We start from the raw sequence: 22,167 nt of genomic DNA on the forward strand, positions 1-22,167 counted from the left end.
CTTTCTGGAGGTCTGTTCTTAACCTGAAACTGTTCTTAACCTGAAGCACCACTTTAGCTAATGGGGCCTCCTGCTGCCACTGTGCCACTGGAGCATGATTTCTGTTCTCATCCTGAAGCAAAGTTCTTAACCCGAGGTACTATTTCTGGGTTAGCGGAGTCTGTAACCTGAAGCATATGTAACCTGAAGCGTTTGTAACCCGAGGTACCACTGTACAACTTATTCCCACTATACACACGTAGGATTGGGTGGCATAGTAGCAGACCTGTAGACCCACGCACCCACCTCATACAAATTTTCTCAGAAATAGTTTCCGAGTTCATTGAACACATGCTGTAGTAAATGTGCACAGAACTTCAAAGGAAGTTTTATCTGTCCCATGTTGCAGAAAGAATGAGAAAATTGGTCAGTGGGGTAGGTAAAGGTAAAGGGACCCCTGACCGTTAGGTCCAGTTGTGGACGACTCTGGGGTTGCGGCGCTCATCTCGCTTTACTGGCCAAGGGAGCTGGTGTACAGCTTCCGGGTCATGTGGCCAGCATGACTAAGCCACTCCTGGTGAACCAGAGTAGCGCATGGAAAAGCAGGGTGGGTAAGTGCATCTAATGCCTAGCTGGAACCCTGTTTAATAGAGGAGCTGTTCAGCCTTTCAAACAATATAAATTTCAAGTGAGAAATGTTTGGACATGCCCCTCCCCACTTGGGAGGAAGTGTTGCCCAATAGTACACAATTTCCAGATGTTGCTCAAATAATACCACCTTGGATCACATGAGGATTTGGAAAAGTGGTCTTTCATGTTTAGCAAATCAGAGGTACGACTGAGAAGTGGCGAACCGCTTTGCAATAGCACAGCCTTGCAAATGCCCATGATAATCGCAACAACACTTTTGTAAGCCTGCCTACATGCATGTATAATAGTCACTATGAATTTCCCCTATCCTATTCCCCGCTGGTGACCAAATGAATGCCAGTTTACAGTGGCGTAGCGTGGGTTCTCAGCACCCGGGGCAAGGCAAGTAATTTGCGCCCCCTAACCCGGGGCAAGGCAAGTAATTTGCGCCCCCTAACCCGTGGATTTTAGCACTCGAGTCTCTTCCGCACCCCCTCCAGATGTTGCGCCAGGTGCAGCAGGCCCCCCTGCACCCCCCACGCTACGCCACTGCTCCCACCACAAGTCTTCAGGACAGCCATCCGAAGGCTGGCGCGGGGAGAAGGTCTCTCCGCCCGACCGCCAGGCTTCGGAGCAGCCTTCCGAAGGCTGGCGCGGGGAGAAGGTCTCTCCGCCCCACCGCCAGGCTTCGGAGCAGCCTTCCGAAGGCTGGCGCGGGGAGAAGGTCTCTCCGCCCGACCGCCAGGCTTCGGAGCAGCCTTCCGAAGGCTGGGGGCGGGGAGAAGGTCTCTCCGCCCCACCGCCAGGCTTCGGAGCATCCTTCCGAAGGCTGGCGCGGGGAGAAGGTCTCTCCGCCCCACCGCCAGGCTTCGGAGCAGCCATCCGAAGGCTGGCGCGGGGAGAAGGTCTCTCCGCCCCACCGCCAGGCTTCGGAGGAGCCTTCCGAAGGCTGGCGGTGGGGCGGAGAAACCTCCTCCCGCCGCCAGGCTTCGGAGCAGCCTTCCGAAGGCTGGCGGTGGGGCGGAGAGCCCTCCTCCCGCCCCCAGCCTTCGGAGCAGCCTTCCGAAGCCTGGCGGCGGGAGGAGGTCTCTCCGCCCCACCGCCAGGCTTCGGAGCAGCCTTCCGAAGGCTGGCGCGGGGAGAAGGTCTCTCCGCCCCACCGCCAGCCTTCGGAGGAGGTCCGAGGACAGTGGGGTTCCTGCTTCCTCCAGGAGGGCCGGCCAAACGCGCCCCACCCAAATGTTGCGCCCGGTGCGGCCGGCACCCCTGGCACCCCCCACGCTACGCCACTGCCAGTTTATAAGTTGGAAACAATATTTCAATTATTTTACACAGTTATACCATAATAACCATTTATATTATTTTCTAAAACGAAGTCCAAAACTATTGCTACAAGTTTTGAGGGGGTCAGTCTAGATGATGTCCTGAGTTCCTTCCAGTCAAAATAGAAACTGAATAAAACAAGGAACCACCTTTTCAAACAGAATTAACTTTTAGCCAGTGAGCAGTGTAAGCGACATCTCGGTCTCTAATGTCTGGCGCCTTTGTTGCTTTCACACTGTGTTGTATTCTGAATTTACTGTTATTAGATGCCCCTGAGAATGACTTTTTGCTGAAATATGATGGGCAGCGCATTTGAATCCATAAACTATCCCTCTGGAAGTTGGGGGCTTCCTTGCTTTTTGAATCTCTGGCCAAATTAGTTCTTCCCTCCCCACTTTATTCCTGTTTGCTTTGGTTTACAGCTTCACATCTCAGCTCATTTAACCATTACAACATTTTCCTCCAAATATTTACCAATCTCCAAATATTTACACCTCAGTGCTGAGTAACTGACCTCTGATTACTCTGAATGACCAGGCAGCGTTTTCTTTCAGAGCACATAGCCCCGTACAGTTCTGCTTTTCGGCTTTGCCTGTATTTGACAGTGTTCTGTGAATGCAGTCTAAAATATTATTTAAAACTTGTAAGGTTCTAACTTGTAGTGATACACCCACGCCACTCTGTCCTTGGCTAGATTTACTCACTCACTGTGGGCTGTAAAATGCATTAATTCTTGCAAAACTACGTGAAATCCAAACTGGATCCTTATTGGCTTCAATGGGAAGCCAGGTGATTACAAGATCCAGAGTTTATTTTGAATACTAAGGAGACTTCTGCTGCTGCTGCTGAATGCATCTGCAACAGTGGAAAGAATAAATATAGCAGATACCCGGAGTCGAAGGAATGTTGGCAGCAGTTTGCCGTATCTTAGTATCAGAGGCACATATACATTCCTGAAAATTATGGCTCAATAACTGTAATGGAAACCCAGTTTGATTAAAGAGTACAAAATTACATTTCATAAAGCTTCCCATTAACTGATTAACATTAGGACAGGCATAAAGCTACCACTGTTCCATAAGTAATTTAAATAATGTTAAGACGGGAAGGATGGAGAAATAATGAAAGGGTGACTGGCAAAGGAGGCGTAAGAAAGAGGTAAGCTGCAGGGAGGAAGTAAGAAAATTCTGGGAGTTTTTGACAGAGAAGTCATTCCTAAGAGATTAACAGAGCATGTGGGGAGTGTTTGCATCTCAGCCCCTCAATGAGAGGGGGAGTGGAGGGGGAAATAGTTCACTGTGGTGGCAATTTGGTTCAGCTGTTCCTGAGATTACATGCTCTGATAACTGGACATTTGTGGTATAAGTGTAGGATGAGCGTGGTGTGGGGGTATTGGTATCATGTTGCAAGTTATTTCTGGGAGGGGAAGTTGCAGCATGGTGAATGGCAGGGATCAGAAAAACGGTGTGTGTGTGTGGTAGCTGCAGGCCAGTCTCTCTACTGATCCAAATTTGCAAGTAACTGGTGGCTACAGAGGCTGCAAGCCTGCTGGTGCGGGTGCTCAATGCCAGGTCAGTACATAATAGGACCACCCAAACACACCCATTTAATTGCAGATGAGGGAGCTGCCTTGCATAACTGAGATGAACAACAAGATGAATTTTAACAGGGAGAAATGTAAAGTATTGCACTTGGGCAAAAAAAATGAGAGGCACAAATACAAGATGGGGGACACCTGGCTTGAGAGCAGTACATGTGAAAAGGATCTAGGAGTCTTGGTTGACCACAAACTTGACATGAGCCAACAGTGTGACGCGGCAGCTAAAAAAGCCAATGCAATTCTGGGCTGCATCAATAGGAGTATAGCATCTAGATCAAGGGAAGTAATAGTGCCACTGTATTCTGCTCTGGTCAGACCTCACCTGGAGTACTGTGTCCAGTTCTGGGCACCACAGTTCAAGAAGGACATTGACAAACTGGAACGTGTCCAGAGGAGGGCAACCAAAATGGTCAAAGGCCTGGAAACGATGCCTTATGAGGAACGGCTAAGAGAGCTGGGCATGTTTAGCCTGGAGAAGAGGAGGTTAAGGGGTGATATGATAGCCATGTTCAAATATATAAAAGGATGTCACATAGAGGAGGGAGAAAGGTTGTTTTCTGCTGCTCCAGAGAAGCGGACACGGAGCAATGGATCCAAACTACAAGAAAGAAGATTCCACCTAAACATTAGGAAGAACTTCCTGACAGTAAGAGCTGTTCGACAGTGGAATTTGCTGCCAAGGAGTGTGGTGGAGTCTCCTTCTTTGGAGGTCTTTAAGCAGAGGCTTGACAACCATATGTCAGGAGTGCTCTGATGGTGTTTCCTGCTTGGCAGGGGGTTGGACTCGATGGCCCTTGTGGTCTCTTCCAACTCTATGATTCTATGATTCTATGATTCTATGATTCTATGAGACCTGGGTGGGTGAATTTGGTGGCACTTAACTGACCTCCCTTTTATTGCCCAGTAAGGACTTTAAGACCATAAAAAAAACTTAGTCTTGCTACAGGCTGTGGTCTAAACCACAGGGCCTAGGGCTTGCCAATCAGAAGGTCAGTGGTTCGAATCCCCGCGACGGGGTGAGCTCCTGTTGCCCTGTCCCAGCTCCTGCCAACCTAGCAGTTCGAAAGCATGCCAATGCAAGTAGATAAATAGGTACCGCTCCAGCGGGAAGGTAAACGGCGTTTCCGTGCGCTCTGGTTTCCATCATGGTGTCCCATTGTGCCGGAAGTGGTTTAGTCCTGCTGGCCACATTACCCAGAAAGCTGTCTGCGGACAAACGCTGGATCCCTTGACCTGAAAGCGAGACGAGCGCTGTAACCCCATAATCACCTTTGACTGGACTTAACCATCCAGGGGTCCTTTACCTTTTATTTTATTTTTTTACCTTATCACCTTGTAGTGACAAGAGCTTTTTTCATTGATGTTTGTCTGCTGAAATACAAGAGCCTCCATCTGCATAGAACTGCAAGTTTTGAAGGAGCACCCGTTTACACAAGCATTTGCTCAGTCTCCTGCCCCACCTTTCCTGCTTTAATTGCTATGTTCTTTTTAATGGGAATGTTTTATTGCATATTTTAATCACAGAAGTTTACATTTTGTTTGTTTAATCATGTATTATAATTATGGTGTGTTTTGTTGTTATTCTGTATTTTAACAATGTTATGTTTTTGTAAACTGCTTAGGAGCCATCTGGGCATTAGTGGTATATACATTAATCAGTTAGTTAAAGGTAAAGGTAAAGGTAAAGGTAAAGGGACCCCTGACCATTTGGTCCAGTAGCAGATGATTCTGGGGTTGTGGCGCTCATCTCACTTTACTGGCCGAGGGAGCCGGCGTACAGCTTCCAGGTCATGTGGCCAGCATTACTAAGCCGCTTCCGGCAAAACCAGAGCACCACTTCTTTTGTGTCCTAGCCTGGCAGTCCCAGATTATTTGTATTCACTATGACTTATCGCTGTCCTTTGGATTGTCCTGAACACCACCATTTGTTAAAGGTAAAGGTAAAGGGACCCCTGACCATTAGGTCCAGTCGTGGCCGACTCTGGGGTTACGGCACTCGTCTCGCTTTATTGGCCGAGGGAGTCAGCGTACAGCTTCCAGGTCATGTGGCCAGCATGACTAAGCCGCTTCTGGCGAACCAGAGCAGTGCACGGAAATGCCGTTTACTTTCCCGCCAGAGCGGTACCTATTTATCTACTTGCACTTTGACGTGCTTTCAAACTGCTAGGTTGGCAGGAGCAGGGACTGAGCAATGGGAGCTCACCCCGTCGCAGGGATTCAAACTGCCGACCTTCTGATCGGCAAGCCCTAGGTTCAGTGGTTTAGACCACTGCGCACCCACGTCCCAATTAGTTAGTTAAAATAATATATGTATAGATTTGTACTTTTGATAGGAAGTTTGCCACAAAGCAATGATACTTATTTGATGTGATCCAAATATGCCTGATTGAGAATTCTTAACATAGCATAAATATTATTTGTGCATGTATGTAATTTGCCTGGATTGCTTCCTAATGCATATATGAACCGTCCATTCGGAAATGCTGTATCTAAAAAAAGAAGGGGGAAAAGAGTGCACCAGGAGATATATTGCAGTATTCTGTAAGCCTTGCTTTGATCTACAGCTATTTTGTCTACCTGACTTGATTAAGAGGTCAGCAAACACTACTTTCTAGCAGGCAGGGCACTGGATGCAAATCTTCTGAAGACACTCTAATCAATGCTTCTTGAAGGCTGCAGCCAAGGAGTTGACTGATCAATTGAAACTAAGAGTATATACAGGGAAATTCCTGCATTCCCCCATCCAGGTCTGTGTGAGGAGAATCCTGCGGCATGTTAACCAACATATTTTTGCAGTGGCGAACAGCATAAAATCAACAATAATATCACATCCGTTACACATCACAAATCAGTAGATTGGCTTAATATGTCAACATAGCAGAATTGCCCCTCAGCGAAATTGGGAACACTGGGGTCTAGTGGCTATTCAAGAGTGGTTGGTTTTTTCCCCTGCAGGCAGGCCAGCACCAGTGGGAGAAGCCGGTCCACCAATAAGGCAAAGTGAGGCAACCACCTCAGGTGGCGGGATCCACAGGAACGACACAGGAGCTCCTTCCCTGACTAAAATGCTTCTGGCGCAACAGAACACCATGACAGAAACCAGAGCGCATGGAAACGCTGTTTACCTTCCCGCCGCAGTGGTACCTATTTATCTACTTGCACTGGTGTGCTTTCGAACTGCTGTTGGCAGAAGCTGGCACAGACCAACAGGAGCTCACTCGGTCATGTGGATTCAAACCGCCGACCTTCCAATTGCCAAGCCCAAGAGGATCAGTGGTTTAGACCACACCATAGTTCCACCCACTACCCTTGTGCATATATGTAAATTACCTGAATGGTGGGATTTTGAATAATTATTCAGGATTTGTAGACACTTGGATTAATGGTGTGGAATTCAACGGAACATCACATTTTGCATGTGTTTTGACAACAACTGGTTACAAAAAATAAGTATGTCCATGACATGCCACATACTTCCCGCCCCTTTATGATATACAGTATAAAGAAAAGCAAGTTGAATTGCTTTCTTTAAGTGCTTTTCCTTATGCATTAAAGGCAGTTCTGCATATAGCCAAATCTTTCAGTGCTGCAACACACAAATAATAGTGGTGTTTTGACCACAGGAGCAATGCAAATCTGCAACTTGATTGTCCCCTAGTGGCTAGTTCTTAAAATATGTTTAAAATACATTCCCTCAAAGCTTAGAATCTTTTCCACATAAGAAAATGGACTGACACAGCATCTAATGCACGATCATCTTCTTTTCTTGCTTTGCTTTCATTCTGAATTTCAGAAGCATCTTCCCAGAGTGTTAATATATTAGTTGGAGCAGGAGACACACACACAACACAGAATACCTGAAATTGGATTTGACATGCCTTGTTTGACATGCATAAGGTAAAGGTAAAGGTATCCCTGCCAGTACGGGCCAGTCGTGTCCGACTCTAGGGTTGCGTGCTCATCTCGCTCTAGAGGCCGTGAGCCGGCGCCGTCTGAAGACACTTCCGGGTAGCGTGGCCAGCGTGACGAAGCTGCAGCTGGCGAGCCAGCACCAGCGCAGCACACGGGAACGCCGTTTACCTTCCCGCTGGAGCGGTACCTATTTATCTACTTGCACTTAAGAGTGCTTTCGAACTGCTAGGTGGGCAGGAGCTGGGACTGAACGACGGGAGCTCATCCCGCCACGGGGATTCGAACCGCCGACCATACGATCGACAAGTCCTAGGCACTGAGGTTTTACCCACAGCGCCACCCGCGCCACCCTTGACATGCATAGGATTGCACTATAAGCATGCCTATGATTTGTGCAGCACTTAAATGTTACTAAACTGGTAGCTGGGTATCTCTCCTGCATTAGTCCGTTTGGAATGAGGGTGTCAACAACACTATCACATGTAATAAACAGTCACATATTCCTGGCACAGGGCATGTCATTTTAGGAGGTGAAACTAATTACTTCACTAAGGAGTCTTAAAAATATTATTTTTGTGACTGGACAACTTTTAGCTTGGTAAGTCTACATCTGATGAAGAAGCACATAAACTGCTTTTGGTAAATGAAACTATTTTAAATTTATCTTCTGAAAATGTCGGGTAATGCTAAATAATAACAATAAATAAAAATATTCATTTGTAATGGCCCATCTAGTCCAGCATTCTGTTCTCACAGTGGCTGAACAGTTGACAAGGCATGATTCCATCAGCTGGCATTTGGAAACATCACTGCCTCAAAAACTGTGCAGGCAGAGCAAAGCCATTGTGGCTCATAGCCATTCATAGAATCTTAAGAGTTGGAAGGGACCCTGAGGATCATCCGGTCCAACTCTCTGCAGTGGAGGAATACGCAGCTGCCCCTTGGTGTTATCAGCACCACGTTCTAACCTCCTGACCTGTATGCCTGAAATCACTTGTGGAATCTTTGACAAGTCTCTTCTCCTCCATGAATTTGCCCAGCCCTCTTTTAAAGATGTCCCAGTTGGCGGCCCAACATTGCCACTTCCTGTGGGAGGGAGTTCCATAGATTATAACTATATAGTTCCCTCATTGCGAGAAGTGAGGTTACAGGGAACCAGACAGAGGGCCTTCTTGGTAGTGGCACCTGCCCTGTGGAATGCCCTCCCACCAGATGTGAAGGAAATAACCAGCTATTTAGGGAAGTTTTTAATATTTAATGCTGTATTGTTTTTAACACTCGATTGGGAGCTGCCCAGAGTGGCTGGGGAAACTCAGCCAGATGGGTGGGGTATAAATAATAAATTATTATTAATTTTATTATTAATTTTATTTATTATTATTATTATTATTATTCTGTTGTGAAGAAGTGCTTTTTCTGTCCTAACTCTTCCAACGTTCAGCTTCATCGGGTGCCCACGAATTCTGGTGTTGTGAGAAGGGAGAAAAACTCCTCTCTTCCCGCTCTTTCTCCATGGCTGTGTACTTTTTAGAATCAATGACTTTGGAAGGGACCCTGAGGGTCATCTAGTCCAACCCCCTGCAGTGCAGGAAACTCGAGGAAAAGATCCACTCGCTCAACTTCTGCTGAAAAGCCTCCAAGGTTTCTACAAACTCCTGCCCTGCAGCCTCTTCTACTTGTCTTTCCTTTAAACCAGGCTTCCTCAACCTCGGCTCTCCAGATGCTTTGAGACTACAATTCCCATCATCCCTGACTGCTGGTCCTGCTAGCTAGGGATCATGGGAGTTGTAGGCCAAAAAAAAAAATCTGGAGGGCCAAGGTTGAGGAAGCCTGCGGGTCTAAACCAGTCATTCTCAGCCGGGAGGGAGCAGCTGCCAGGTATTTGCTGGACTACAACTCCCATAATCCTCGATAGCTGAACCTGCTAGCAAGGCATGATGGGAGTTGTAGTCCAACATAACCTGAGCATTCCGCCCCCTCCCACCAGAGTTGAAACAAAAAGGCTGCGTGTAACTGAAAAACCCACAACCGCAGCAACTTTTCCTCATGGCGAAGGGCTGGCGCCGTTTCGACCCTGGAAGCCATTTATACAGGCAGCGTCAGTCACCGTGGCGCGAAAGGGCCAACGGACAACCTGAAGTACCGTTAGCGCTGACGTCATTTATTTGCCCCGCCCCTTTTCCCCCTCCCCCAGTCACAACCCGGGAGTCTTAACCGCGCCCCTCCTCCGTTCCTTTCTCCGCCGCGCTCCTCTTCCGCCGGGATCTCGCGAGATTTGAAGCGGAGAGAGCGCGCACGAGCTCCGCCTTCCCAACCTCGCGCTCCCTCAGTGGACGCGCGATAAAAGATTTTGAAGTCTTAAGCTTGCGGTTGGCGCCTTTCACGCCGGGATCTCGCGAGAATAGGGTGGGGAAAGAGAGAGCGCTCGAGCTCGGCCCCGCCCCTCGCCACTGTGGGCGTGTCCAAATTTTGAAGGCGACGGCGGGAAGAGGGAGGCGCGCGGCAGTTGGAGCGTCGTAGCGGCCGGGTCGGCTTCTGGTAGCCTGCGCTGAGTAGTTCAGGTGACACGGGTCTTTTGAGGGCATGTGAGGAGAGGGCTGGCTTGGGAGGGCTCCGCCGCCCCCCGCCGCCACTTTCCCTCTGGGTGGGGTTTTTATTGGGATTATTGTTATTATTATTATGTTTATACTGCTTTATCTTTTGCAAACCGCTTTGAGGTTTTTCCACGACCGAGCGATGTATGAAGCTTTACGGAATGAAAGGAATTAAATACATACGTTCATCAGTTTCCTGCGATAGAGAACGGCGTGCCAAGTCTATTATTCCCTGCAGGAGAGGAATGAGATTGTAAGCCGCCTTGGGCGAGACAAGGCGGCCTGCAAAGTCAATACACAAGAATACAGGCACCCGTAAATGAATTTATGACCCATAAATGAATATATCGTGGCACGGGTTTGGGATGAAGCTGCTTTTTAAGCGGTTTCTTCTCACGCAAGTTCTTACAGGAATCGGGCAGAGGAGAGGGGGGAAAGCGAATGGCAAACGCGGCCAAGGACCCGTTGAAATGCTGTCGCTTTGAAATACAGTCATACCTCATGTTATGTTTGCTTCATGATACGTTTTTTCAGGTTGCGACCCAGAAGTACCGGAAAGGGTTACTTCCGGGTTTCGCCGCATGCGCAGATGTGCAAAATGACATCATGCGCAGAAGCGGTGAATCGCAACCCACGCGTGTGCTGTGGGTTGCGTTCTATGCATGTTGCGAACGGGCCTCCGGAACGGATCCCGTTCGCAGCTAGAGGTACCACTGTCTATTCAATTTTAATAAACATAATGAGGTTACCAGACGTTAGGCTATCTTTATCCAGATAGGAATGCAGCTGGGCCATCAAGCAGTTTACAGAAATAAAAATAAAACAGAGAAAAATTCACAGCCATACTAAAACAGATTAAAATTACAGTCATACCTCAGGTTGAAGTAGCTTTGGGATGAATACTTTCGGGTTGCGCTCCGCAGCGACCCGGAAGTAACGGGCTCCGTTTCACCGCTCGCGCATGCGCAGATGCTCAAAATGACATCACGCGCAGACGCCGAATTGACATGACGCGCGGATGCAGGTTGTGTTCACTTCTGGATGCGAACGGGGTTCCGGAATGAATCCCGTTCGCATTCAGGGTACCACTGTACCTCAATAAAATAGTCAAAAATCAACATGGATATTTATTGCAATAGATATGCTGACTCCTGTATTCAACCACACATCATGAACCACTGGAATGATGTTTGTGGACCATTGTTGGTCCATGAACCACAGTTTGGGAACCCCTGTTCCAGGTTCAATCCCTGGCATCTCACACTCCCAGATATGGAAGAGAAAGCTTCCTATCTAAAACCTGGACAGGTGTGGCACATCAGAGAAGACATTGGTTTAGAATGACAAGTAGTCTGAAATGATAGAAACTGACAGTTTGCTCTTTATGTTCTTTAGATTAGGCATCAGTATGTGTAGTATTAGTGGCTCTTGTAAGTGGCTCTACTATCTTCTGAGGCAAAAGCACATAACCTTTCTGCTCCCCTTTGAGGGCATTTTTCCAAGGGCTGCATACTGACCGTGGGTGGCACAGAAGCCACTGTTTGGCATGGTACCTCCTTTACTCTCAGCCTCCATTACCCCATACTGCCAGGTATGGGAAGTCCAGTAATTTTTACCTGAGGCCTGAACTGATCACTTGCATAGGGCTTCTGAAAATGGGCTGCATATTTCTCACTTGTGTGCCCTAAAGAAATGAGAGGGCATGTGCTAAAATAAAAAAGTGACATTGATTTTGAATATATTCCACCTGTGGAAACTGCAGGTGGTTTTTCTGAAGTTTTGTCGTTCTAATCTTGCTTGTTAACTACTATGGAAACCTTTGGTGGGAAGGCAGAATATAAGTGAAATATGAAATAATTTAGAACTAGCTTTCATATAAGACTAAGAATAAAAGGGTTTGCAAAGTAATACAGGTAGAAGCTTGTGTTTAGGCAAGTTGAAAAAACTTGGAAAACTCTGGTAACTAGGCATAATGGTTGATCCATGGTGATGCGAACACCTAGTGAAGTGGGTTCCATGAATGTACAAGATTCAGTTAAGTTTTTAAAATGACCCATTTCTTTGCAGCTATGAAAGGGAAGAAGTTCAATATTAAGGAGACCTTTGAAAAAGCTCAAAAAGCTCACCAAAATCATGCAAAACTTGTGGCATCCTTGAAGCACATGTACAATGAGGTAAATATTATTAATTTCATGCTTTTTGACTTTAACCCCCAAGGGTGGCTAACACATTCATAAAATACATTGGTCTCACTGAAAACCTTACCCTTTACACATCAAAACCATGCAATGGTTGCTTCAAGAAAGATATTGGGTGGGAAGTAGAATATGTAACAGGATATGTAACAGGAAAGCTTGGGCAACTGAGCATATCTAACAGGCATGTGAAAGTACCTTCACTTGCCTGCCTTCCCTAAATAAATACAACTGCAGAATATCCATATGGATTTGCAAGTACAGTGGTACCTCGGGTTAAGTACTTAATTCATTCCGGAGGTCCGTACTTAACCTGAAGCACCACTTTAGCTAATGGGGCCTCCTGCTGCTGCTGTGCCGCTGGAGCACGATTTCTGTTCTCATCCTAAAGCAAAGTTCTTAACCTGAAACACTATTTCTGGGTTAGTGGAGTCTGTAACCTGAAACGTATATAACCTGAAGCGTATGTAACCCGAGGTACCACTGTAGTGAACCATGTTCAGTTTACAACAGTATATTTTGTAGCAATAAACAGTGCTTCACTTCCATATAACAGTTCTCAAAGTGCTTCATGTTATGTTGGTACAGAACCCTTGTAGTATTATTGTACTGCCTAAGTGGAGGAGGAAAGCAAGGATTGAAAGTGGCCTACTTATGGTCACCTATTGAGTTCAGGAGAGGTGACATTTGTCAATGAATCCATGAAACTATTAACTATAGGAAACATTAAGTCATTCTTTTGCAGGGAATGATATTGTAATCAATTGCTATGTTCTTAATATGTTATATTTCCCCAGATTATCATAAGCTCCAGTCTTATTTCAGACATTGTGATATATTGAGATATCGCAATGTTTAGCTGGCGATATATATTGTGATATTGAAAACCAGGTATCGCCCATGCTGTCATAATATATGTTCTGTTGATACTGTTATGAGAAAAAACCCCTTTTCACTTATGGGGTACCCAAGAGCCCATATAGAGTCCTTTTGTAGGTTCTCTATTGGTAGGAGAAAATAACAGAGACCAACCAGAGAATATTGAGAAGTGAAGCAGCTAGTAAGTCTGATCTTTATTAAAGCTGTTGCAACAGGGTGCTCCCACACACACACAAGGGGGGAAGGGACCCAGAACAAATGTGTGCCCGCCCTTATATAGACTTTGAAATTGCCCACTCTCAAACTCCAGACCACCCCCAATACATCATACATACATCACAGGGGGAGGTCTAAAACAGAATCCTGTGTTGTTTATCTCCTGTCTGCCATTTACCTGATTGCATTATCTGGGTTTTGGCCACTCTTTGTTATTATAACTACTTAATTCCTGAATCCAGGTCACAGGCTCACCCTATTCAAACCTTAAATGTGCCCTTGGCAGGATTTGTGAGCACAGAGACAATGGCGAGATTTCCCATTTCCTTCAACCTTGCAGAGAAATATTTGATGTCATTTTGGGAGAGAAAGTGGTTTCAGGACTTTTCTGTGGGTTTCACACATGTGGTTTACATGTGTTTGCTTGGTACATCAATGAATATTTTGTATATATAAGACCTTAAAATTCTTATAACGATACTAAGTCTTCTCATGTCACAGTACAGTACAATGGAACCTTGGTTCTTGAACAGCTTAGTTGATGAACCAATCGGCTCCCGAACGTCAAAAACCTAGAAGTAAGTTTTCCGTTTTTCAGAAGCTGAATGTCCGATGTGGCTTCCGTTTGAGCGCAGAAAGCTCCTTCAGCCAATCAGAAGCTATACCTTGGTTTTCAAATGGTTTCAGGAGTCCAAAGGATTAAGTTTGAAAACCAAGGTTCCACTGTACTGTGACATGAGAAGACTGTAAGTATCAACAAAACATAGATTATGACCAGTATTTCATATTTCAAGTCTTAATCTGGAATTTTCAAGCTCTGTCCAAAGAACCAGTTCTCAGTGGAAAGGATTTTAACATGTCATTGGATCTGCCCGTTTTTTAAATAAAGGTCTGTTCCACCATTGATCAATTTTGATACTGAAATTGCATTACTTACTGTGTAACGTTGTTCTAGTTGCAGGACAAAATCTCTTTTCATGAGGAATTTGTTCATTACCTTAAATTTGCCCTGATTGTCTACAAAAGAGAACCTGCAGTAGAACAAGTGATAAATTTTGCGGCCAAGTTTGTTGTTTCATTTTATGAGCCAGAAAAAGATGACACTGAAGAAGAGGAGCAAGTGGAAAATTCTCTTCTGAATTATTTGTTCAAGTTTCTGCTTGAGGTACCTTAGCAATAATGTAATGGTGAAAAAATAACATTGGATGCATAATGCTCCTCTTTATAGTATGATCTAATGGACACCGTATGAATCTGCATATAAATGGGGTGTATATTCCTATGCTATTTTCTTAATGGTGATGTAAAATCAATCTTGTTATATTGGGTAGAAATCACATTGAATGCAAGGGCTGTGTTATCTTTCCTTCTCTTAAAGACATAAAGCAGGCATACTCGGCCCTCCGATGTTTTGGGACTACAGCTCCCATCATCCCTAGTTAACAGGATCAGTGGTCAGGGATGACGGGAGTTGTAGTCTCAAAACATCTGGAGGGCCGAGTTTTCCTATGCCTGACATAAAGCAATGATAAGTGGGCTTAGCTTTTGTCTGAACAATCTGTGCTGCTGACCAACATTCACCTAAGGCCAGAATTTCTGAAGTGCAATTATAGGGGTCTTGGATGCAGTTGCTGAGGCTCCAGTTTGCTCAATTGATTTCTATGGGATATGGCTGTGTTTTGGTTATAATTACAGTCTGCATTTATGTTCTAGAGTCTTGCATTCAGCCACAGCTGAAGACCAGCTTCATAATTGCTGTCTTAAGCACCAAGTTTATTTTGCACAGCCATTCAGGTTTAAACCTGGTGTCATTCATTCATGGGTTAAAGATCCTTTAAATGGAAAAATAAATAATTTAAGATTAAGACTGACTGCCAGGATTGTAAGAATAAATGAAGGGGGTGTTATACCAAAGAATACATTTGGTACTTAAATATTGTGTGAATTTATGAGATTTTTATATGTAAATACTTGAAACTATTCATATTTTTTATACATAAGAACAATAATGCAGGAATACTAAAAATCAACTCCTTGCTTCTTTTTAAGTCTCACCAAGCAAACAGCAGTGCAGTACGATTTCGGGTGTGCCAAATTATTAATAAGCTTCTGGTAAGCCTGCCGGAGAATGCTCAGATTGAAGATGAGCTATTTGATCAAATTAGCAATGCCATGTTGCTCAGAGTGAAAGATAAAGTTCCAAATGTGAGAATTCAAGCTGTGCTGGCACTGTCTAGACTTCAAGATCCAAAGGACAGTGATTGTCCTGTGGTTAATGGTACGTTGTTACTGTATCAATGATATTTATTTTAATTTAAAGATGTATTTTTATCTTTTCAGTTCTTAAAAACTGGCTATAATAGTTAAGACATTAACATTAGTATTGAATTCTGCCTGGGAGACTTGAATGTAATTATTCAAGCAACTGTGAAGTAGTTGATACTTTATAATATTGGAAAATAGATATGTATGAATATAGGACATAGGGTACAAGAACAGTTTATGGTAATGGCCTAGTTGGGGAAAAGAAAAAGTTAGAAAACTGGCCTGGTTTGGAAGTACCGTACTTTTCCTGGCTTGTTATGGTATAGTCTTGCTTGCCTTCCCCCTTCATGAAACTGAAATCTACTGAATAAACATTTGTTTCGAAATCTAATTTTTAAAATCTGTTTTCCTTTATTTTTAAAAAAGTTTTGAACAATACATTTTTTGGGAAATAACCTGGTTTAAAATGATATCTGAATATAATGCAAACAATCTCTTAAAACTGAATTTATGACCCTCTTATAAAAGGTTGCTTTATTTGCAGTGATAACAATATGGGGGGGCGTTTCATCAGTCATCAAATAGTTCAGTTGTTTGTGTCAGTTTATTATGACTTGTTACTGGGTTCCAGGGACTGGAAAGTTAACACGGGTGTCATCCACAAAATGGTGACCTTGTACTCTTGTGCTATGCCTAAATCATTTGATATCTGCGGTCAATTCTTGAGTCGATACTCTAATCAATGGTTTATATCCAATGCTGTGGCAATGGGGTTCTCCTGGTATAGCAGGATTTCTGTTTACTTCCCGTCCCTCTACATGCCCACAAATCCTCCAGAATGGATTTTGAAGAAGCATGGGGAACTGGAGGGGAAGAGGAAGAGGGCATCAAGCCAACAGCTCTTCCTACTGTGGTTAGGTCACAGGCTACTAGTTTCTGTATCATGTTTGCCTTGGTTTGTGTCAAGTTTGCTACACTAGTGTAACTTAATGTTTCCTGTAGCAAATATGTGAAGTGTGACTGACATGTGCTCTGCCTTTTAAGAATCAGGGGCATGTGCTAGGAAGCCCTTCGCTTGTTGTCAATTCCAGCCTATTTCCCTGAGTATTTACATCTGGTGTAGAAAAACATTGTCATATATTGGCCCATCAACTAAACGTCTGCCAAAAATGTAGAAGTTGTGCATCTAACATGAGCATCATAAAATCTTAATGCAAAGGGTGTTGGCCACTTGTTATTCATGTACATTTTCTTTATGTACATTTTCCGGTCATTAACATACTCTGTGTAATACTGTTTTTTGTTTAGTTTACAGTAATTTAATTGAGAACGACTCCAATCCGGAAGTCAGGCGCACTGTGCTGTCATGTATTGGTCCATCAGCTGAAACCCTGCCAAAAATTATAGGTCGTACTATGGATGTAAAAGAGACGGTTAGGAAATTGGCATACCAGGTAAGTCAATATCTTACTACAATTACTTACATTGCTTCTTAGTAATATATGATGTAAACATTTGGAGAAATCAACTTTATTCTCTCTGGGGAGCAAAATTATGTTTGGGGTACAGGTGTAAATTTATGTATAGGTGTATTTGCAGTGTTTTTTAAACTCGTTATAAATATTGCTGGTTCTGATCATTGTGCCAAGGAAGTCAGTTCAAACTGCATCATAGCAGTTTTTCCAATTAATCTACTGTATTCTGGCTGCCATGTGTTTTTCATCAAGATGGTCCAGAAGCAATGAATGTACATGGCAATTAATAATGAGTATTATTATTATTATTATTGGAATGCTCTAAATCTGTCCTAGCCTGTTCAAAACATGAGCAGAATTGAACTGCAGAGGACAATTGGGATATGCCAGGCACAGTTTTTGGTCCATTTTAATACAGCTTTTTATTGAGAATTATATGGTTGAATTTTGTTTCAAGCTCTGGTTCAGTGTTTCAGTGTTTAGTGTAACTAATGTAAATGTTAGTAAAGTGCATTATATTAACTGTTAAATATTGTGGCTCAGCTCTTATAGCATTCAGCTTGCCATAAGAAGTAATGAGCTGCACAGTTGCATCAAATATTGGGTGCAGCCAGTTCAGAGGTCTGGAGGAGCATGATGCAGATGTGCATTTGTATCCATATTAACCACTGAAGTATGCTTTTTATACATGGGTATTCACTGCTGGACTGGGATTTTTGTCGATAAAACATATCACCTGCTCTTGCGGCCATAACAGGTTCTATGTCAGTGCAGTGAATGTTTCTTTGAAAGTCTTAAGGGTTTAGTTCTGGGACAAAAGCATAGTGACTATTTGGAAGTTTTCATGGGTTTCCTTTTAGAAGGAAAACAATATATAAACAAAACAAATACAGTGGCCCTTAATTTTCAGCCTGCTTACTTGCGAATCAATCCATTACATTTTATGATGGAATTAAAATGCCAAATTATATCTCTCATTCCACTTGCCCTAGTTCATGTACTCTGAGCTTTTAAAGTGTGTTTTAGACACAGAATTTGAGATTAACTCACAAAACTCAAGTTTCCCTTCTTGCTGTTTTATTACTTATTATGGCAAAATTCCCAGTATGTATCTGTTGTGATAGGCACATAAAGTTGCTTGCACCAATTTGTCAAAAATCATTATTAGTAAAGCCCTAAAATCTGTGTCCTCTTTAAAAGGTTTTGGCAGAAAAAGTTCATATGAAAGCTTTGACAATAGCCCAACGAGTAAAGCTTGTTCAGCAAGGGCTTAATGATAGATCAGGTAAGACATTTATTTATTTATTTTATAGTTGCCTATATTGTGCACTTGTTCAGTGTGCCAATTCCTTATTTTTTCATTGCTAGCGAAATGCCTGAGAGCCATCTTGCTAACAATGGTAAACGAAGGCTGCAGTCCTAGGCATTCTTGGGAGTAAGTCCCATTGCAAACTAGTGGGACATACTTTTGAATAAACAAGTAAAGGCTTATATTGTAACAGTGGGCAATCTGGTTCTTCTGCTCCTCATGTGTGACAACATATGTAGTTCTCATGTTGGTGACAGGCTCCATCTCTTCTGCCAGGCTTTAACAGACATACCTCTGCTTCCCACATTAGCTGAAAAGCCCTCTAAAAAGGTGAAGGAGGAGTTAGGCAGTAACAATGGATAGCCTTATGCAAGTATATGCATGTTGCTCTGTTGGAGAAATCTGTCTGACAGCTAGGATCTACAAACAAGCTTCACAGTGACGTGAAGAGACAGTATAAATATAATAGAAGAATATACTAAAATACATTGCATCTGAAGTATTCTTTCTGGGAAGCCCTCATTGTTGTTTATAGTAGCACAGCTTTCATAAGGAAATCCTGATTTAGTGAGTCAACATAGACACACTAATGCAAAGTGCCTTCATTCCTCTCTTCCTGCAAGCAGGAAAAGTTGGCGTCTGAATCCTGGCTTGTTTGGAAGCCATTTACCATAACTCAGTTTGCATGTAACAGGAAGCTGTTGTTAACTGTAGCTTCCCAGCTTGAATCTTGACTCAAGTGAAGGGAGAAGCGAAACAGAAATGAAGGTGTGTACAAAATCTTGGCTTATCAAGTCAGGAGTTGATAATGTGAACACTGCCATATATAAGTAGCTTATATACTGTTGAATGTGATATGGCAGAGACAGTCAGCTTAATCACTAAATGTGTGTGTGTGTGTGTGTGTGTCATAGTCATTATTCTGTAAAGGGTTTTTTACAAAATATTTATTCAGAGAAATTATATCTCAATTTAAATTTCCCTGCTTAATAGAATCTGTAAAAGAAGTGGTGCAGAAGAAACTTCTTCAGACCTGGCTACGGCTGGTTGAGGGAAATGTGCTAGAACTCCTTCATCGGCTGGATGTGGAAAGTTGTCCCGAAGTTGGTATTCCAGCACTTAATGCCATGTTTTCGCTGTCACCAGTCAATGACTTGATTAAAAACTTCTCAGACCTTGATGAAAGGTATGTACGTATGTGTGTTGTTGTTTTTTTTAAAAAACTTTATACTTGAGAGTTGAACTTGGGAAAGTAAGTTAAAGGTTTCTGCCTCATTACTTGCCTTAACTTTATTCCAAGGACTAGTGAAATAGCCATGTTGGTTTCTGAACATTTCTATGGCATATTACTTTCTGAAAATAGTAAACTGAACTCATATTTGCTAAAATCCCTATAAATAGCTAAATGTCAGTAAGTAGCAGCCAGAACTTCCCGTTTTAAGGCAAATCAAAAAAGCAGCTACTAAAAGGCATCCTATTAACTAGTGAGGAATATTTTTTGGAAAAGCCATCAATGTATTGGTGGGCAAAGTAGCACCACTAAAGAGGATGTTTGTAGTGTACATGCTGAGTGTTTGCAGACAGTTTTCCTGCTCCCTCCAACAACCCCTAAAGGTTTAGTCAGAATTGGTTGTACGTATGAGAAGAGAAATGTCCATTAAAATAACAGATGAGAGGTGGTAGGGTATATGCACTCTACCCCCACCCCCCGGCAGTAATACTTCGGAAGATATTACCCCTCCCTCAACCTGGGCGCAGATGGCAGCCCATTTATTTTGTTCAGTAGAATGCAATGCAATTCCAAGAAACTGGGGTTAGTCTCTTAATAATGCTAAAGAGTGACACTAGGAACCAACTTTCATATACAGATATTGCATTAATTTAGGATAAAGATAGTGCTCTGCTTACTAGTATTTGCCTAGCAACTAACTATGGAATAACATTTTGCATGGAACATAATTACATTTTGCTTCAGTGAGGCATTCCTGCTGGTTACCATGAGATAATGATCCTTAAGTCATTTTTTAAATCAGTGAAATTGTCTACAACATAATTCTTGTAACAGCTGCTCTGTCTTTTCAGCTTTTAATGTGTGTGGCTTAAAATGTGAAGGCCAGCTTGTATATTTGTCAAATACTGTGATTGCCTTCTTAATTGACAAAGCAACCCCCCCCCCCGTTGAAAATGTAACGTGTATATATTTGTTTTCAAGGAAAGTAATTCCAATAGAAAAACTAACCGCTGAGAATGCTTTGTATTGGAAGACCCTTTGTGAGTACTTGAAATCTGAAGGGGAAGAATTCTTAGAGAACATTCTGCCAGAACCTGCCATATATGCAGATTATTTGCAAAGGTAAAGTAAACAAGAAAGTTAAAGCATTAGTCAGTGCTTTTTTCCAGAAAAAGAGGTGCCTGTACTCACCATGAAGTTGTTACAGTAAGTGGTACACATTTTAACAACAAAAAGAGGTGCCGGTAGTTGCGTACCCTTGAGTGTCCCCTGAAAAAAAATCACTGGCATTAGTTTAATTTATACTGCTTTTGGTCCTCACAGTTATTTTTCTTTCATCTCCAGTTACTGGATTTGGACTTACTTCTATGTTGTTCACAAAACAGCAATTAAACTGGTTTGCTGGAACATAAAGATTACTGTTACTAATTTATGTTCCCGACTCCTTGTAAAGTGTGCAGAAGTAGCTATGTAGGCTAAAATAGGTCTGTGTGAAAAAGAATCTTTTAGCACTGGAAAGTAGGACATGCTCTTGGGAGGCTCAGCTAGACACCTTCTAACCGCCAGTTTTTCTTCATGTAAGGCCCAGCAAAGGAATAAAATAAAAGCAGCGATAAATGCATAGTATTGTGAAGCTTGACGAGGCAGCATTGTTGTCTGTGGGTAGACTCAGTCAAATTATATTTGTAAGCCCTTTAACTGGTACAGTAACCTGAAATTCAAATAAATATCAAGATGTTGCTTGCATCATACCGAATAATCATTTTTAAAAATTAAGTTACCTTCAGAATATGCCAGTTCTCAGTCAAGAAGAGAAAGAAGATATGGCTTGTGTTGAGCAACTGATGACGAAAGAGTTTATAGGTCAGCAGCTGATCCTTATGATAGGCTGCATGGATACCGCCGAAGAAGGAGGAAGGTAAGACTTAGTTTAGCAACAAAGAGATTTTTGATGTATATGTTATTCTGTTGACTTCGAATTGACTCGGAAATGTTTCAGTAGCTCAGTCCATTTTATTCAGCATTCTAGTCACTTGGTTTCATGTCAAAGTTCCAACATTAGTATTCATCAGTACAGCACCAAATGACTTGGTTTAATGGTCAAATTCACTTAAATAGCTTGTTTTGAACATTTTTCTTTCTCTTTCCATCCTCCAGCACACTGAAACCAGAATATGTTTCTTGTCCTGTGACTGCAATGAAACTGTAGTGCTTTATACAGGCCTGGATAGGATGGCACTTACTACTTTGCTGTCCAACCAGGTTTCCCCCATAGATCCTGTCAGGTTCCTCTGTAGTTCCAGGATGAAGAATTTGCTATGTTCCAAGACAATAATGCCTACTCACAACACAAAGAGCTCATAACCCACCTACTCTCAGCAGCCAGAAACACCATAGCCAGACAGTGGAGAGACCTGCTAGGAGTAAACATAGACCAATGGTATCAAATAGTACGGGAAACTGCCTTACAGTGGTACCTCGGGATGCGAACAGGATCCGTTCCGGAGCCCCGTTCGCATCCAGAAGCAAACGTAACTAGCGACGTCACGTCTGTGCACA

At 43.2% G+C, this 22,167-nt stretch overlaps 1 protein-coding gene across 4 annotated transcripts in view; it reads left to right on the top strand.

Moving 5' to 3' along the window:
• Window positions 1-9,882: 9,882 nt before the first annotated feature.
• The window catches only part of NCAPG (non-SMC condensin I complex subunit G), a 36,617-nt gene continuing 24,332 nt past the window's right edge, over window positions 9,883-22,167 (top strand). Inside the window, exons 1-9 of one of the 4 annotated variants that reach the window (XM_081019859.1) lie at window positions 9,883-10,005; window positions 12,106-12,212; window positions 14,284-14,493; window positions 15,378-15,606; window positions 16,902-17,047; window positions 18,269-18,353; window positions 19,371-19,563; window positions 20,590-20,730; window positions 21,386-21,526. In XM_081019859.1, the coding sequence (XP_080875985.1) occupies window positions 12,108-12,212; window positions 14,284-14,493; window positions 15,378-15,606; window positions 16,902-17,047; window positions 18,269-18,353; window positions 19,371-19,563; window positions 20,590-20,730; window positions 21,386-21,526 (1,250 nt within the window). In that variant the 5' untranslated portion in view covers window positions 9,883-10,005; window positions 12,106-12,107. Of the gene's footprint in view, window positions 10,026-11,524; window positions 11,630-12,105; window positions 12,213-14,283; window positions 14,494-15,377; window positions 15,607-16,901; window positions 17,048-18,268; window positions 18,354-19,370; window positions 19,564-20,589; window positions 20,731-21,385; window positions 21,527-22,167 lie in introns of those variants that run through there. The other 3 variants (XM_081019862.1, XM_081019860.1, XM_081019861.1) reach the window with 3 other exon arrangements.

The sequence above is a fragment of the Podarcis pityusensis genome (assembly GCF_964106645.2).
Source record: "Podarcis pityusensis genome assembly, chromosome: 9".
In the NCBI taxonomy this organism is placed as follows: Eukaryota; Metazoa; Chordata; class Lepidosauria; order Squamata; family Lacertidae; genus Podarcis; species Podarcis pityusensis.